The sequence below is a fragment of the Arvicanthis niloticus genome, chromosome 14, assembly GCF_011762505.2.
Source record: "Arvicanthis niloticus isolate mArvNil1 chromosome 14, mArvNil1.pat.X, whole genome shotgun sequence".
Taxonomy (NCBI): domain Eukaryota; kingdom Metazoa; phylum Chordata; class Mammalia; order Rodentia; family Muridae; genus Arvicanthis; species Arvicanthis niloticus.
The window spans coordinates 18,025,187-18,044,976 of NC_047671.1; the positions used below are offsets into that span (position 1 = coordinate 18,025,187).

General features: G+C 36.6%; 1 protein-coding gene across 2 annotated transcripts in view; it reads left to right on the top strand.

Moving 5' to 3' along the window:
* Nucleotides 1–19,790, top strand: part of Dcc (DCC netrin 1 receptor) — a 1,059,673-nt gene that overhangs the window by 1,020,361 nt on the left and 19,522 nt on the right. For both annotated transcript variants that reach the window (XM_034518676.2, XM_076912482.1), the window contains exon 27: nucleotides 2,267–2,479. In XM_034518676.2, coding sequence (XP_034374567.1) covers nucleotides 2,267–2,479 — 213 coding nt within the window. The remainder of the gene's footprint in view (nucleotides 1–2,266; nucleotides 2,480–19,790) is intronic.

A 19,790-nucleotide genomic window follows, 5' to 3' on the forward strand; every position in this document is an offset into this window, starting at 1 on the left:
TAGTGTTATGTGGAGCCCAATTACTCAGAACCATTCTGAGAATCTTCTCTGGGGACATTTTTTAAAGAGCTTGTAATGTTCTTGTTATTTCCTGCAATCTAGCACTCAAATGAATTCTTTTGGTGTGAAGGAAGTGCAAACAAGGATACCATCTTTAAAGTGTGCCTCCTTTAAGGACCAGGAGTAATGGTCCATCTCATCCACCACTCTAAAGTTAAAGGGGAACATGCTCAGAGGCTGACACATTCAGAGGCAGATGCTCACAGCTAACCACTGATCTGATCAAGGGTTTCCCAATGGAGAACTTAGAGAGAAGACTGAAGGAGCTGAAAGGGTTTGTGGCCCCATAAGGAGAGCAACAATACCAACCAACCAGAGCTCCTCAGGGTCTAAACCACCAGCCTGGGAGCACATAGGGAGGGATACATGACTCCATCTGTATATGTAGGGGAGGATGGCCTTGTTGGGCATAGGTGGGAGAGGAGATCCTTGGTCCCATGAAGGCTGAACACCAAGGGGGGGGGATTTGAGGGGGGAGGTGGGAGGGGGAGGTAGGTGGGGGCACATCTTCTTAGAAGCAGGAGGAGAGGGATGGGATAGGAGGTTCCTGGGTGTTGGGGGAGATGGGGTAAGGGGATAAAATCTGAAATGTAAATATAATATCTAATAAACAAAAAATGAAATAGCTAATCTATTAAATCATTGTTTAGAAAATCGGACTTTGATCACTTTCTTCTTCAGATTAAACATAAGTCCAAAGTTAAAAACCTAATATTTTTCTCTTTTTGTAAAATTAAACCTTCAAACAACCCAGGACACAATCTGATCCTATACAAAGACACTCCTCTCCCCTTTTGATCATGGGAGCAATTTAGTTTCTTGTAAGACCTACATGGGAGGTTTGGCAGTTGGCTAATTTACTTAAGGTTCCTTGTTTGAAGACTGACAAAGTCTTGTCAGATTTTGAGTTCTGATTGCTATCATTTTCTCAGCCAACTGTGCATCTTCTACCTCCACCTGGAAAGGATGAAGCCCACAGGCTGTTCTTTCATCCAGAGGACCTCTGACCCCATCTGAAGCAACAAGGATGAATAAAACTACCTCGCGAAGATGTGTCACTTCTGCATATCTTTCATAGGACACCTTGATCTTTTTACCTTTCAAGTCTGTTCCTTGGGCATTACCAGACTGCTTCTCAATCTCCTCTGCCCTTTGATGACCTTAGTGAGATGCTCAGAGTCCTCTCAAAACAAACTTTTAAACTTATTATTTTGAAATAATCCCACCTTAAAATTATCCTTACAAAGTGAGATACTATGAAAGCAATATTGTATCATCCCATGTTTGCCAAACACGTCTTCCTAAGAAATAAATAACTAGAAATACTCAAGTAATGTCAACACCACTTACTCCTGGTAGGCAGCTCTTTTAGCTGCGGTTTAACTTGGACCTTTTGGCTTTCAATATGAATGAACATTTAAAGTTGATGCACCCTGTCTGTAGCAACAGAAAATGCCTTGAAAATATTTTATTCTCACTCAACTGTGTTCCCCAGGGCGAAAGGTGCATTTTAATATACAAAGCTGTCCAGACGCCCCAAGGCTGTCACAAATGACTATGGGAAGCCTCTTCAACTCAGTAATCTTCCTGAAAATTACAAGGCTTGCTATCAAAGAGGGAAAAAATTATAACTCTGAATTCAGGCAACTTGCTCCAGTGAAATCATGTCTCATATAACTTTTAGCTCAATGTGCTTCTATTTTGTTATAAGAGATAATGATAGCGGTTATTATTTGTATCGTTTTTTAGCAATGCCTCTGAGCACCCTGTAACTCTGATTTGTTTGACAGTTGACACGGCATGTTGAAATCGCAGCAAAATTGGCATATTGGCTGGTAGATAGTAATGCAGCTGTAACCGGTTGAATTCCGCTGACATTACGACTTAGAAAAGGAAAGATAACTCGTTTTTCTCACTTCATCACTTATGATTACAGGGTCCAGACCGTTCAGGCAATGTAGTTAGTATTAATATATTGTGTCAGTGTCCCTGAGAGGCACACCATGTGCTAATGGACCTGTCTCTACTGTTGAAAAGGGTTGTGCTAATTGTAACCCATACGTGCATGAGAGCTGAAGAATAAGAATGATCAGAAAACAGAGAAGAGATTGCCAGATTCCATCATTTGTCCCTGGACTGATTCTGGAAAGGTGGGGGAAATAAGCTTCATCTTGAATGACATCTGGATTTCTTATTTCCACTACAGCTGTGAGTGAAGGACCAACCACGCAACAGCAACCCATGCTACCCCCAGCTCAGCCTGAACATCCCAGCAGCGAAGAAGCACCAAGCAGAACCATCCCCACAGCCTGTGTGCGGCCAACTCACCCACTCCGCAGCTTTGCTAACCCTTTGCTACCTCCACCTATGAGTGCAATAGAACCAAAAGTCCCTTACACGCCGCTTTTGTCGCAGCCAGGTAGGTACCCGCTTCCCTTAACAAGGTTCTGTTCTAATCAATGACTGCTGAGAACCAAAAGTCCCTTACACGCCGCTTTTGTCGCAGCCAGGTAGGTACCCGCTTCCCTTAACAAGGTTCTGTTCTAATCAATGACTGCTGTACTTGAGTACAGAAGAGACATAGAGAAGGTCTAGGTATCATGTATGTTTTCAAGTGTGGATTGCCTGCCCATCGTGCTCATGTTTGTTATTGATGGTTGAGAAGGAGTCAGGGAACTGACACATGGGTAATAGAATCAACTTATGGATAATTTCACTCTAAGGATCTGCTAAGCAATGCTTCTCCACCTACTACTTTACCACCAGAAAACAGGTTCTAATATTTTAGGAATTTATTGGTGCCTCTCAATTTATGTTCAACTTACTTAACGAGAAAAACAGATATAAAGAGTGTTATGTCAAATGTCCCAAAAATATAAAAAGAAAATTATAAAGTATCCAAAATAATTATGAGTTTAGTACTGTCACCAATAGGTCACCTTCATTCACATTTTAATAAGAAAAATAAATTAGCTTAATATTGCATACCAAAGATAAGTAATTATATAATATATTGAAACTAAACTGAAATGACACTTTGATATTTTTTTGGCCTGTGTCTGTCAGGAATGCCATTATTATCTCACTAAAAATAACAGAAAATGTTTTCTTGGGCCCTAGTTTTGAAGGTTACAGTTCATGACTGATTGATCTCATGGTGAGGAAGCAGCATATCAGTAGTGGTAGGAATGCTAGGCAGAGGAAGTCAAAGACGGGGAAGGAGAAAATGATTTGGGTCTTCTAGTTACCTTTGAGTGTATGAACCCAATAACCTAAAGACCTCCCACTAGACACATCTCTGATTGCTCTACTATCTCAAAATCACCACACTCGGGTTCAAGCCTTCATCCAGTAACTTTGGATTCATTCAAATACAAAATATGGCAGAAGAAGTGATTTTTTTAAAGTAAAAGTATTTCCTTGAGCAAAAGCCAAAATAATAATAACAATAACAATAAATTTTACTGGGAACACCCTAGTCATTTCCTCCTGCCCCGTCTTTGACTTCCAAGCAATGGGATGGGCGGTTTGTTCTGCCACACATTCCTACCAAATAATTTTTTAATGCTATTTTAAATGAGAGGAAAAAAAATAATGTAGAAGTGGCACTTGGTTTGGGATCTGGGTTATGGCAATCATGCTGAAATGTGATGCTCTTGGATAACAAACTTACCAAAAGGAATGTATAGTTTTGATAGAACTGATAGTAGAATAGAGAACTGGCATTTTAAAATCAGGTATTATAGTCTTATAATTAAAATATTATCAGAGAGACTCTAGCACAGTGGAGCCTAAATGATTGTACTATGTCCTTAAAAATAGAATCAGGAGCTTGTACTGTCCCAGACTATATTCCAAAAAATAATAACCACATCTAAGTGGGTAACGGCTGATGAAATGCCATAGAAACAAAGCCACAATGCTTCTATCTCTATTGTCCACTGTGAGCCTTTTATTTTTTGACTCTGGCTTCCATTTTGTTTGAATTCCTTGTCAGAAGCCACCTCTTCTTCATATTTTCTGATAGGTCTGGCTTGAGTTCTTGGTTTGATTTGATTTTTTTCATAATTCTCCTTTAAATGCCATCTTCCCTTTATAGTTTGTGAGATGTTCTCTACCCTCACTTTGGAATTATTAAATGCCTTTCCCTTTTATGTTTCTCCTTCATTGTCTGCCTGTGACTCCTGTGCATTTTACAATGCCTTACCTCATGATTTTCAAATAAGTCTCCCTACATTGCTCCTGACACATGGTAGATAGTATGCTTTTTAAAAAGGCTGCTGTTTACTTATTCTAATAGAAAAAGAAAATTAGCAGACTGACAAATGTATTAGTGGTGACATTAACTACATGCTTCTTAGCCCAAAAGATGAAATACTTAGAGCTTTCAACAAATTTTAATTCCAAGAAAATCATTACTTTAGTCAAACTGATTGATGAAGTAAAGTCATTCTGTTGTCAGCTTAGAAAAGAAAATACCTCAAATAATTTTGCTCTGGATTTCACAATAAAAGACTGTGTAATTAGTAATGAATTTGTCTTTACTTACCGCACATAATTACTTTAGAATATGGTAATGGGAGGCATTGCTCTAATTTTTAAAGAATATGCTAAATGAGAAGTTCCTCTGCTTTGAAAGCTTTGAGATTAGCATCAATGAAGGCGCTTCTCTCCTAGATAGGATTTCTGCATGTGGTTTTTCATGAGCAGTGTTAAGGGTCCCAGCCTCAATTTGCCTCCCACTGAGACTGCAGAGCTGTGCTTGCAACAGCTTTATATATGAGGAATAGGGCAATACATATTATGGAGTAACAATCTCCCTGGGATCACAGAGCGTTTTGCAGCTTTGCTGTGGTAGGTGGTAATTAGAGACGCTGTCTGTTGTCATAATGACTGGAATTGTGCCTACCTGCAAACATAGAGTTATTCCTTCATGTTTTTCCCCTCTACCTGCTGAGTTAGAGATTTAGCTTAATAGACCCCAGGGTCTTTATGGTGTCTTTTGAAATTTCATCCTGTGATAAGTGATTCTCTACCTTATAGTTTCATATCCATGGAGGTTGAATAACAGTATTGGCCTTATAAATTCCACAGAACAGTCACTGCACCTTGAAAATCACAGATGTGGACATATTAGTGATTTGACTTAGTCCCTTCTCAGGTTAAATAGAAGTGTTTGATGGAATGTTGGGCTTGTCACATTATAAATGTCATATAAATTTTACAGAGGGCCAAAGGAGGGCATGGATAGTGTATGGTATATGTGTATGTGTGCTGGGGTTGGGGGTGTGGGGTTGTGTCCGTATGTTTGTGTGTGTGTGCATATATGCATGTGTGTGTACATGCATGTGTGTGCATACACTCATGTGTAGTTTCCCTCCTAAAGTTCGACTTAGCTGTGAAAGGATCAGCAGTACTTTTGTAGCCACAAGCTTTTCTACTCTGTCTCTTTGTTCCCAGAATAATGACCAAGAGACTTAATTATTTATAAATAAATGCCCAGCCCATAAGTTTTGGCTCATTCCTCAACTAGCTAATAACTTATATAACCCTGTGTCTGCCACATTGTTGATTACCTGTCCTCAGTTTCACACATCTGAATTCCCCTGGGTTCAAGGGAAATCTCCTGCATCTAACTCTCAGAGTTCCAATCTCTCTCTACAAGAACTCCCACCTTCTATTTCCTGCTTCAGCTGATAGGCCATCAGCTTTTTACTGACAGGTGATGCTTCCACACAGTACAGAGAAGATTCTTTCTACATATTTTAAATGATGTGAAACTATCATTTTATAGGCAAAACCCACGTAATGTCTCAAAGACTGATGTTTGCCTCCTCGGCGCTTGCATCTTTGTTACACAAAAGGAATCCTACAGTGCTTTCCCTTACTTATCTGTGTAAAAGCCCAGTGTATTCTGATCTTTTCAATCTCTGAGTGATCGATATGTCAGTGGACATGACAAAGCCAAAAAACAATTCATTGTATAGCAAATTGTATAGCAAATTGAGTTTGATTTTTTTTCCCTGCGCATTGTGGCATGTCTTTCACTTTGGCTGCAGATTGAAAACCAAGTGTAGGTATATATGGATGACAGTGGACAGGAAAGGTGTGTAATTTATATTTTATGGCTGTTCGGAAAATTATGTATTCCCTGTGTAACATGATTTTTTTTTTTTTTTTGGTCAGGCCCCATTTCAATAAATATGCTGTATTACAAAGTAGTCAATATCCTGGTTTTTTATAGACTACTACAATGGATTTCAACACCAGACTCTCAAACCACCATTGAAGGTGTTCATTAAGGATGTTACCTGAGTGTCCCAATCTGATACAGTCAGTCACAAGCAAAGGTTTTGGGAAATCAAATGTACTTGAGCAGGTGTCATGAAGCTTTCATTGTTAGGGTTTGTTGCAGAAGTCAGTCACACAACTAAATAGCCAGTATACGTGGATTTGGTGTTATTGGATCCAACAGTACAATCAACTGTAGGCAGGAAAATTACACCACCTCCCAGTAAATACATTTCCTTTCATGTTAAGTCCCACCTGTGCTTTTAACAAGCATCTTGAGATTTTCTGGTCCTCACTTATAACTGATTTTGTTTAATAAATGAAATTTGATCTGATATAATCCAATCACCCTATATTATACTTTATTAAAATGTAACAAGACAACTTTTTCAGCTATAGATAATAGTTGTCACCCTGTAACCTACTTGGGGTTTATTTTGGAAAATAATAATTTCCTGTAAACTGGTGTTCTGACATGTAAATAGGACAGAGGTCTGGTAACTGTCTTAAAAACAGAAATATCATTTTCAGAGAAGATTTAATGAGTGATCTATGTGTCTGATGTCTCATCTATTGATAATAAAACTGAGAGTTGAAAATGTTAAAGATTTTCCCCATGCTCAACAACTGAGTTTGAAAGCAGACATCAAAAATTCAGAAAATTATAGTAACCTTGAGAGGAAATGTGTGTTTTCTTTCTTTTTTGTTAGTCTCAGAGATGTTTATAGGTTGGTTTCTTTCCATTACAAAGACCCTTCCAAGTTGATACTAGATACTAAATATTCCTAAGGAAAAATTATAGCAGATAAGATGATATTTAGATTACTTTTGGCATAATTGCTTTTATAATGTATTCATTTTTTATTGTGTGAGTGTACCTATATAGTATGTGTGCGTGCACACATATTTATACGTGTAAATGTATAAAGTGATATGTGTGGCCATGATACCAAAGCACACATGTAAAAGTCAACAGATAACATTCATGACATGAATTATCTCCTTCACCTTTCTATGGGATCCAGGGATCAAGCTTAAGTTGCCAACTCACTGAGCAACCCTATCTTGCCAGTTCCAGATACTTATTGCTTCCTAGCTTCGTTACTAAAACAGTGATGTTTTAATATGCATGTTGCTATTGGATAGGAAAAGAAACAGACGGACAGAATCCTAACTCTCTAGAGAACTCTGAAACCATGGCCATCCATTCTAACTTCACCCATTCCAATTGTCAGTCGTCCCTCTGCAGTATGACAGAAAGCCAGGTCCTTGCATCTGTTGGTATCCTGATGTCAAGACCTTTAAAGTCCAGCATGGAAAACTGAGATGGCCAGAAAGAAATGAAGAAAGGTAGTAGAAATTAAGACATGGTAATGTTATGCACATTGCTGGAGAAAGAATATGACAGAAGACCAAGAGAGCAGTACACAGACTACTAAAGTTATTCAGGATGACAAAAAAATAACTTGGAGGGTTTTAAGAAAGTGATACCTGAATCAAATTTTTAATCCCTTTCATCAAGTTTCCTCAATGTAAAAAAAAAAGAAAGAAAGAAAGAAATATTTTATCAAGAATATTTAGACCATATATAAACCTGAAATTAATGGTCAGTTTAATATAATTAAAGCAACAAAATATCAAAATTCCATGTAAGTAGTCATAAGAGACAATTAAAGAAGTCTGTGTTTAAAACCTGGTTAACTTTGTGAATGAGATCATTTAAAGCATGTAAGGTTAGGAAGGTTGTCCTTGGAGGGTATTGGAGATTTCATAGTCTCCTAGGTGACAGAAAATGTTGAAGGCTATGCAGCAGTTATTTTCAAAGTAAACAATCCTTTTGCATATCTTATGAACAAAATAGGGCTCATGCTTAAATTCTCATGGGCCTATTATATTGGGTTTTATAAAATGTTTTTGAAATCAAAATATTTTTTATAAAAGGCAGCTTAGAGAAAAATATTTAAATTCACTACTTTAAATATTATAAACATTTATAACTCATAAAGAGCACCACTAAGCAAATTCATGTTTAACTGCAAAGTAATTGCAATCAACCATGGAGCGGGGGGGTCAGAGCACCCGTATATCCGTTCCAGAATGCTGGAGCATTAATCTTGAGATCTTCATCCAAACTCTTAGATCCAAGGAACACTCAATTGACTGTTTAGTTTGTTGGAGTCAAATTATTAAAAAAAAAAAATGACACCAGGATTTGAATACCTTTCATCAATTTCAAGCCTAAGGAAAGTATGACAACTTGAGAATTAATGGATTGATGAGATATTTGTTGATGATAAAGGCATATAAAATAAAGCAGCTTCCAAATTTGTAACAATTTGGTCCTAAAATGTAAAATTCAACAAGTTCCATCCTATGCCACAAGTATCCCAAATCTTCATACATAGTGGAAACAGTAATGTGATGCCACAGGTCCAGAAACTTCTACTGTTACTTTTGTGAAAATAAGCAGACCTGCTATTGTCCCTGTGTAGTCCAATGCATAGTATCAGGAGCTGTGTTTCAGCAGGAGAAAGGGTCAATCCCTTTGGAAGCTGGTGAACTCCATTGTGCCACCAGAAGTGATGTTTCTCCTCTGACATCTACTTTGATCATGTGTGAGATCAGATAATCTTCTTTAAGAATGGAGTATAGGACCTTTTCCTTTGATTTGAGAAAGAGTAAACATATGGGAACTCTTTTAGTTTGATTAAGGATTTCGAACTCTAGTTTAGCAGTTCAGAGCTCACGTTGGCCTAAAATTCCCGTTCCAAGGAGTCCTGTATCCTCTTCTGACCTCTGTGAGCACCTGCACACATGGCATTCACTCACAGCACACACACACACACACAATCACAAATCTTACAAAATTCTAAATATCATTGGCAGCAATCCCAGCTATGTAAGCAGTTGATAGGTCATTTTTTTTAGTTCACCAGTTAGTTTTAGATTCCAGAACTTTCTTTGAAGGTGTGGGAAAGGCCAAGAAAGGTTTCCATACTATCCTCCTACTAATGGGCTGTTGAATACATGTTATGCAAATACTAACACTGAAAATAAACAAAAGTACTATGTGTTAAAATGAATTAAATTTAACTATCAAAAAGCTATAATGATGAGACATATAATATAGTAAAAGTTGTGTAAAATTGGTGACAGATCCAATGATAATTTATAAAGATTTTCTGGCGGGTAAGACCTTGTAGAGAATGTATTACCACAATAGACATCTTGTGAATTTGTAGACATCGACTTTCAACTTAGGCATCGAGGAGGATTTATGTCCTTGTTTTTAGGCTCTCCTTCACCAGAATGCTTAGGCTTCCAGAGGACAGTGTCTTTTATCTTTTGTAGCAAAAGGGATTCTAACATTTTTGTGTGTGTGCCTGTGAATTACTGTGATAAGCAAACCACTGATTTCAAATCAGATGCGTATTTACAACATGATTGTACATGCCAGCTTATAGAAATAATGAGATTGAAATAGCTGCCCTTTTCAATGTCTTTTCTAAATTGCTGCCTTAAATATCTTTCTTTCATACCCCTGATTCTTTTACTTGGTAAGATGTATGCACCTTTCTATTTACACAGTCGGCGAGTCATCACTTCCTAATAAAGCATGCATTTTGCAAACCACAATAATATGCAAACCTAAGATGCTTTTAAAATCAGGGATTGCAGGCTTAACTTTTAGTTCCCCTCCTTGTCACACTTAAAATACAATCTGTGTTGGCTTTATCTTTGAAATGCTCTAGAGTTGGTTTCTCAACAGAAAAATGCTGTGCTGTGCAAACAAGACCTAGCTGATACCTTGCTTAGTAAAACGCAGCATGATGGTAGATGCCCCAGGAAGACTGGGAAGAGTTGTTCTACTCACCCATATCTCTTATCTACCAGAGGCAAAGTTTAAATAAAAGTACTGACTGGAAAACAAACAACTACTCCCAACTCCCAACCCTTTGACAGCGAGACCCAGTATCCCTACTGCCTATGTAGGCTATTGAGTATGTCATTTAAATTCTTTGTGCTTTAATTTTTCATCATAACTAAATAAAATAAATTCTAACCTTGAAAGGCATTGCTGCACAATTTTAGAAAATCAAAATATATTAACATGAGTTATGCTTATAAAATTATAGTACTTAACTTTTAACTTAGAAACTTCTGATCCAGTATCATGTAGATGCTCTGTCACTTCATTCAGTGATATTTAATATTTAATAGTTTATATTTATTTAAATAAACTTGTATGTTTAATATAGTTTAATAATATTTTTTAAATTGTATTTTATATTTATATTAAATAACTATATTTTAGGTAAATATTTAATGAAATAGTATTTAATGACATGTCTGGCAAACATGAGCTAATTTGTGAAGTACCATATTCTCCTGTATATATTTGCAGGATACAATGGCCATGGTGAAATGGATCACCACATGGAACTCAAAATAATGAATAGAATAGCTCAGAGCCTTCTGAACATTATGACCTGACTTTACAGTGATCTGTTGTCTCATTCATTAAAGCAGGACTCACTCTGAAACCATCAGTCCATCCAACAACAGAAAGTTGGTCTCTGTTGCAACACTAAGGCCTTACCTTTTACACTGTAACAAATCTGATGGGAACATATCTGCCTACCTGGCTTTATATGAGTTGCATCTCCCTGAAGTGGTCCTGTAGGAAACCAAGATAATCTTTTTAATGTTATTAGCATCTCCTAATCCCAGATCAAATTTCCATCTTAGCTGTTCCTATGAAGTGAAAATAACAAAGCAGAGAGGTTACAAAGGTCAATGATTAAAAAATGAAATACAGAGGTTATTTCACACTGAACATATATAAAATATTAGAGACATTTTTCATCTGATTTACAAACAACATGTTTTGTTACTGTGATATTAGAATGTTTCTCAATGTGATTTGAGATATAATTTGAATTTTAGATTTATCATAAATATTTCTGTAGCAGTAACTCTAAAATTTCATGTGTTGGGGAATCATGTGCAAATCGTTTTCAGTACAGGATCCAATTTAGGGGAACTAGAGAAGACCACAACATTTTGATGTTCCAAAGGGATTCTAAGTGACATGGCAGCTGCACTTCTGTAGTTTACACTTTGAAGTAGTCTTAACTTAGAACAGAGGATGTGCTTCTAACCAGAGGTTTGAGGAATGCCTAGTAATCTTAATGTCACTTGAAATGAAATTTATACTCTCCCTCTCCCCTTCGCCCCCCTCCCTCCCTCCTTTTCTCCTCTTCTCTCTCCCTCCTCTCTCTCTGTGCGCGTGTGTGTGTGTGTGTGTGTGTGTGTGTGTGTGTGTGATTGCAAACACACATGTGGTTTGTACCCACTGGTTCAGAGCTATATAAACTGTGTTTATAGTTTCCTTAGAGTCTCATATGGTTCATTATATGTAAGAGCTTAGAGGTCACTTGCCCTTTTTTATTTATCACACCCCGTATAGGCTCAGGTATAGAACAGTATTCCCAAGGTCTGCTTTTCTTGGTTGTGGTTTTGTACCTATTTGTGTGTTTGTTTTTATTTAATGTGTCAGTGATTTTAAATTATTTTATTTTTGTTATTCTTCTCTCCTATATTATAGTCCAACTGCAGTTTTTCCTTTCTTAATTTTATATTTTAAGATTTGTTTGGAAAAATCATATAATTAAGATACCTTTCCATAGTCTAGGGCCAAGAGCCAAACACTTTCTCTTTGCTTGAAGATACTGTGAAAAAGTTTTCGTTTTCCATATAACCCTCCCAAAAATTATATACATTTTTAGTGACTCATGTAAGCATTAATATGATTGATATATGTATATATTTTTGAAAAGTTCTGCTCCTGCCGGGCGGTGGTGGCGCACACCTTTAATCCCAGCACTTGGGAGGCAGAGGCAGGCAGATTTCTGAGTTCGAGGCCAGCCTGGTCTACAGAGTGAGTTCCAGGACAGCCAGGGCTACACAGAGAAACCCTGTCTCGAAAAACAACAACAACAACAACAACAACAACAACGAAGTTCTACTCCCAAAAATGTCTCTTATTTTATTGTCTAACTGAAGATGGAAAATCAAGATTTAAATTTTTCTATAGGAATTTTTCTACAGAAGATGAACTCCTGTGGTAAGCTGGGAAGTTGCTTGTCATTTTGGAGTTGGTCATAATGTCTCCAAATTTTCTAGCTTCCCATAGTAAAGTGAAGAGACTCTATCACAAAACTGAGTGATTTATATGCATAGGGACTCAGGGTTCAACAAAAACTTCCAGTTCACTCAAGTGTCATACATGGGTGCATATCATATAATCTAAAAAATAAATTAGAATGCTTTTCTGGTGTTAATGAGTGTAATTGAACCTATAAAGAGTGATAGTAAATTCAAAGCAAACAGGAGGTAATTAAAAGTAATGTTTATGTGAGTAGTAAGAAAATTAAATTATATAATTTCCCTAAGGTGTTATCATAATTAATGATTGAATATAAAATACATATAAGAAGTAAACATGTTTTCAAGGGGGCTTGTGATAAAAATATAGTTTGCTAAAAAGATTTTTTTAAAATCCTGTTTCTTTAACAATTGCTTAAGAATTAAAATATTTTTCCTTTATACTTTCTTTTATTTGTTTTCTCCTTTCTTTTCTTTTCTTTTTCATTATTCCTTTATTTTTTCCCTTTCTTCCTGATTCCTCCTCTGTCATCCAGATGTCACATACCCTTTAACTGGTTTCCAGATTCTAAATTCAGAAAGCAGTATGCCCTGCACTAAAATCAGCTGACAATGACAATAAGGGAGTGCATATGTGTAAAACACTCCATACTACAGAGGAACAGTGGTAGACCATGGGAAATAGAGCTGGAAATAGCTAAAGGCTAAGATAGATAGATAGATAGATAGATAGATAGATAGATAGATAGATAAATTCCCTTTATCACTTTAATGTCAGGGAATTTTTTTGTAATGGAGTATCTTTGATTTCTTTGACTTAGATGTCTATAATTAGGCATAGGTTTCATTTGGAGCATCTGACAGTAGCACCTCTGAGACAGCTTCCCTACCAGTGTGTCCTTCCCAACCTGCAGGTGACAAACAATAAGTTGGTCTCATTCTTCCATGCCTCCAAGCCCAGATTTTAATGGTTTACTAATCCTGTGTGTAGTATTATACTAAAGAAATATTTCACTGCTCTGGCACATTTTCTAAAACTAACATTCAATGGCACAGAAATACATGTTCTTGATATTCTGTAATAATATAACAGTGCCTAATATGTAGTCAACCCTACAAGATACTAAAATAAAAAGAGAATTAATCCTAACTGTGTCAATGAGATGGATCTTCAGACTTTCTTACTGGAAATTGTCATTATGGGACACACCACTGTAAGTTCTTGCTCTTATTCATTCTTCAGACAAGCATAAATGGAAAAATACTTCTCTCAGTGTATATTGTCCAAACTATTCTATTTCCTTTGGAATGTTTCTGATGGTCTACAGTATTCTAGCTTCTGCATTGGCAGAGAAAAGACAATAACAAAAATGCCCCACATTTTGATCAGGTTTGGTTCAATAACAACCTGTTTATATGGTCATTGAATTTTGTTTTGTGAGCCATTTATTTGTGGTATTCTTTCCCAATGTTTACAGGGATCAAAAAACAGTCATGTGTGTCTCACCTTCCTCCCATCCAATCATTCGCTTATAATAGGTTTTATTTTCTTATTTGAATGCTAACGTAAGTTTCCATGGAAATGCTTTTAAAACGTAACTTAAAGATAAGATGAATTCATTTCTAAACTCAGAATTGGCTTCCAATCTTCATACAAATAAAGAAATATTTGGGAATTCCAAGTGCAAGAACATACTGACTAATGAAGTGTTTATTACACATCATATAGACAGACATATTTTTCCCATTAGTAACTCACCATGTATAGATTTGAGAGTCCTACTCTTTGGCTGATACTAAAAAAAAAAAATTCAAAAAATGGGTTGTAATTTTTCATTGACTCCCACTTGCAATACAAACAGGAAACACTGGAATCTCAACTGGCCAGACTTTTAGAGCATCCAGCCTTAATAAATGATAACGGTGGTAACTTCGTATAAAAAGAAAAATCATTTTGTAATATAGACATGCTCATTAGTAGTTAATTCTTTGTTGGCTGTACACACTAAGAAGCATATGCTATACCTTTGTGTTGCACAGTAACTGTAAAGTAAACCATTCATTCTGCCTGGTGTATGAACCTAGAGCTTTGAGAACTTCAACTGACCATTGTCAATAAACAGTTGGCAAAACATAATCTCATTCTGTATGTTGTCACTGTGAATCCTACTCCCAGATTGCTAAACAAGAACAAAACTATATCAGGAAAGTCTGGCAATGACATTTGAACATTTATCTGTAAAATAGTCTTGCCTCAGAATGTTATTCCCAGGGTACAATGAGTTTATACATTGGAAAAGGTGGCATGTGATAAATGACAACTGAGTTGTTATTAAGGAACGTCAAATAGCAAACCAACAAAGAATTTTTTTAATGTATGTCATGCACTCAAAGGGCAGAGCAAGATTTATCTTTTAAGAGCAGAACTTTTTGAATAGTAAATAATTAGATGTTAGGAAGATGAGACTCAAGTGACTATTGTTTGATCCATGTGTCTTGGGGGATCTTGTTATAAACTAACAGAAACAATGAAGTCGTGAGAAAGGTTGCCTTGTGAGGAGAAAGAACTCTGAGCAGGAGGAGGTAGTATGAGTGTCCAGGAGAAAATCCACTATATGTGGGGAGATGTAGCATTCATTAGGACAGTCACAGCTGAAGTGGTAGCTCAGAGAATCATATTCAGAAAGGGAGTATTTCAGCAGATAGTGACTACAATAACATGACAGCTCCTAGGAAAAAAAACTGAAGGAAAAATCTAAGTTTCAAAAGTGACTTAGGACAAATCTACATTTTTTGTGGTAGAGCAAAAAGAAGTCCAAGAGATAAAATAATGCTACTATAATTTTCCAGAAACCAAGATACAGGAGCATTTCAAGAAAATATCCATTATAAATATAGTAGTTTCTTCAAGCAAAGATACCTTAATTTGGAATATTTTTTACAAAATCTTATTAGAAAACTATTTACCAAACTAAAGATGCATGAAAGAACCATAAGGGAATCTGATAAATGGTAAGCTAATTCAAAATTAAACATTTCAAAAGGCATTTGAATACAGGTACCCTGTGTGCATAGATAAAGCTATTCCCTGAAGCCATAGTTGATTACATGAAAGTACAGTGTCATGGGTGAACTGCCTCCCAATGAGGCAGTTCCAGGAAAGCAGCCAAGGCTCTCAAAACAATTCAGAAAATTGTCACTGTTGTTTCATGCATGCTAAGACCTTATAGTCAAAAAATACTATGTGCTATGACCACAAGATATAGGACATTCATCAGGAACTGAGCTAGAAGTGCCTTTCCTGCTGCCAGCCCTTGTATTAAAAAATTCTATGGAAGCTGCTGAAGGGGAAAAGTCTTCAACAGTCTACTGTGGACCCTGCACAGTCATGATCTATCTGACATGCAAGATATGCATTGATGCTTAGTGGTCATTCTTTTAGAGCAATAACATTATGATTGGACTGGGTGCCTCAGGAATGGATTCATATCTGGTATTATAAATTTGGCCATTGATTTCTCCATCGTTGGGGAAATTACAAGGCTCGGGACAAATGGTTGTATTGTTAAACAAACATAATGTGTCTACAGAAATACCTTGTAAATTACTATGTTTATCCCCAAAGGTTAGTGCTACTATCAGCTTTGATCAGATGAACTTTTGTTTTGCAGTGACCAGTGGTAACTTCAAAGACTGATAGCTGCTCAAAATTATTGAGATACATGATTATTTATGAGTGAAATATCCATATCATCCCTTTTATGACTCAAGGGATATCATAGAAGAAGGTGTAGACAGGATGTGAGAGACAGGCAATAAAACAGAGTATTGTAGAAGGCAGTCTTATGCAAATAGCATGGCCATTGCGCACCAGAACCTCACCATCTGATTTACCCAAATAGGACCTGAACAACATTAGGCCTGCCAACATCCTCTCATTAACTGGGAAGGGACTCCCCAGGAACACTGTGGAAAAGTGGGTGGAAATATTCTAATAGCTAGAGGATCATGGAGTTTTCTGTGAGACTCTATTGACTACAGAAGTCAACAGAAGCTATGCCCATAAAGTCTCAATATTTACTAGACTGTACACCTATAAGGATATTTCTGATGTGGGTATATGTACATAGATATGCACACAGCCCTATAGTCTAGGGAAGGCAAAAGCCAAGTAGCTGAGAGAATTGTAACTTGCAAGTATAGACCATCCCCTGGGGTGAATACTTACAAAATGCAGAAAGTTGTTCAATGCTGATAAAAGCAAAGCTTATACCAGCTATTTCTGTATTAATTTTTGGCATTCAAAGGGTGAGCTTGTTTTCAAAATACATAACCAAACGCTATTGACTAATAGAGGTTCTGTGAGAATTTTAGTGTTCTTTAAATAATACATATAATTAGATATAAATACATATAAAATTGGAAGTGATTGAATTACTGTGTCAATGTGCCAATACCACCGTATAATCTGAAAATAACGTTCTAAAAATAGTTATGATGCATTGTGTGTGTACGTGTGTATGTTTATGTGTGTGCATCTGTGTTCTTCATTGTGTTTCATTAAACAATGAAACCAAATTAAAATCAATTATTTCACAATGTTAAGATAACAAGATCTTGTGAGTCAAGAGAACAATACAAAACAGTCTCCATGGTCATGTGATTTTTTTAGAAAAGAAATTAATCCAATGTACACCCAGTAGTGTGGATTTTGAAAGTTAAAAGTTACTATCTAAACTACACATGAAATACTTGCCAGGAGCATTATCTACTGCGTGCTATTATAAATAATGTAGTATTACAATTACAGTCTATGTCAAGTATACAGTTAATAAAGTTGTAAGCGCCTGAAGTATGGATATCTGTGTGATTCTGCATTTAAAATATTTTATATTAATTACATTGATAGTTGCAATGCCATTTATCTATGAATTGAGAATTTGATGTTTCTGAAGTTTTATCACTAGAACATAGACAAAAATTAGATAATAGAGAAAAATTTTTCATGAAGAATAAAACTGACCACGTTCCTAACCAAAGTGCAAAATAAATAAATAAGAATGGCTATATATTATTAAGTGATTTTTTTTTTTTGGTTCTTGTTGCAAATACAGACAACATGAGTAGAAAAAATCAAATAATTTATTTGAGTAGAAGAAAGTAATGTCTCTTATATACCAAATAACTCAGAATATTTCCTAAGCTAACTGAGGTGAATCTCAATATGATATTGTAGAAAACAATAAACTCCAAAAAGTCAAGGCAGGCCCCTTAAAGACAGTAATGGCTCATAGCAGGATGGTTTCCTGCTGCTGCTGTTTGCAGTGGAGCAATTGGGGAGGAGCTAATGTGGGAGGAGGAAGAGGAGAAGGGAGAGGAGAAGGAAGAGAAGAAGTGAGAGGAGAAGGGAGAGGAGGAGCAAGGAAGAAGAAAGAGAGGAACAGGAGGGGAGGAGAAGATGGCTGAGGATGTGCGTGTGTCTCTAGCAGTCTAAAGTAGTGATAATATCTAGGTTAGGTATTGGGTAACAACCCTAATTGTGTGGCATCATGATAATTGAGCATTTCCAAATATATAAGGCCTTTGGATAATAATTAAGCTTTTGAGTCTCATTTCTACCAGGTACCACATGGATGGCGGGCATTGTCTGGAGTTCAGCCAAGCTTTGTGGAGACAGCGTGGTAGATTGGCAGAGCCATCTCCCACGCTGGCATCTCATGGGTGCCTGGATTGGTGCTTCTGGCTGACCTGAGCATGGTTAGAGAGCATGCTGCCACTCTTGGTTTCAGGCCTTGTCTACTCAGGAACATGGGGCCCCATAAGAACAAGCCAGATTGGGTGCTGCCATTTTAAATATTATTTTCAATAATGACTGGCCTGTGAAATGGTCATCTATCTGTCTTTAGACCTGATGACTAATTTAAAAGACCAGTAGAAGATTGTGAGTTTCTGTTGTTATTTTTATCAACTGTGTATTTGTGACTTTTAATTGGGAACCATAGAAAAGTATCAGAGAAGGGGTGGGCATAAAGTAGCTCAGGTGAGTCCACATCTCAAGATTTTGGCTGATTTCCTTGAGTTATTTATGAAGCCTTTCATGAAGAAGCAAGGATAATTTCTGGTATAAAATTTCTGTAGCCTCATTAGCTCCTTGTTGTTTCTGTCCACTTTGATTTTATAAATGGGGAGCCATCCATCAAAGTACAGGGTGAGCCCTGCTCTCAGTGAATCAGTGAATCACTGGGTGAATCTCAAGGACACAAACAGATTGTACATTGATCCATCCTTGAGGATTTCCTTCCTATCTGTGCTTTGTCATTATTTCCCAACATACATTTTATACTAGGACTGTTTAACAAGCTTAGCTCCTTTCAAATCTTTAATATCTTCCCAAGGTTCAATCCTATCCATTAGAAAATGAAAAATAAACAACTCTTATACATAGGAGCTCTCCAGTTTTGAAGATACCTGGGGTCATATTTAGACTCATGTTTTTCAGTAAGATTGGTCAGTCTGTTTTGGAGACCTGGATTTTTTGTTTACTTGTTCTGGCTTTTTTTTTCAGTTACTATTACATAGCCCTTCATTTGCCTTGTGAATTTCATACTTAGATTCCAATCTGAAAGTTGGGACCACAGACTAGCCATAAAAGTATGTTTCCATTAAGACTACCAGGTGTTTTATTAGATGCTTAACTAAATAACCACAGGAGAATAGTTAAATAATTTATTGGATTATTAGTTCAGTCAGAGGAAGATGGACCTGGAAAACAAAGCATTACTATTCTATTTAGAGCTATGTGAGGAAGCAAAGCATCACTTAAACAGGAAGATGAACTAGCACAAAAGAAAAATCTTTCAGTCTCTCATCTCACGCTTCTGCCATTTATCATTAAAATTCAAATACATCAAGGCAGTTGAAGAGCTATGGTTGATTCATCATTGGTTGTATTACTGGATCATTTTTCTGTCTTAGGGAATACTATATCGCTTATGGTTTTCCATATTTAGTGTGTAGATAGAAAGTGGAAAATGATGGGGCGTGGGAATGGAGGGAAGTACCTAAAAGGGAAGAGAGGCTGTAACTGAAGTACGAGCATGTGCAGACAACTTTGATGTGCATTTTTCCAACAAAGACCATCTCACAAAAACTGCTTTTACTTACTCTATAGAGTTTTTCATTCCTTTAATGCTTAGATGTTTTCTCTATTATAACAGAATAAATTTAGTTGGACTATGCAAAGAAGGGGGCACCTGCAGGGTTTCAGTGAT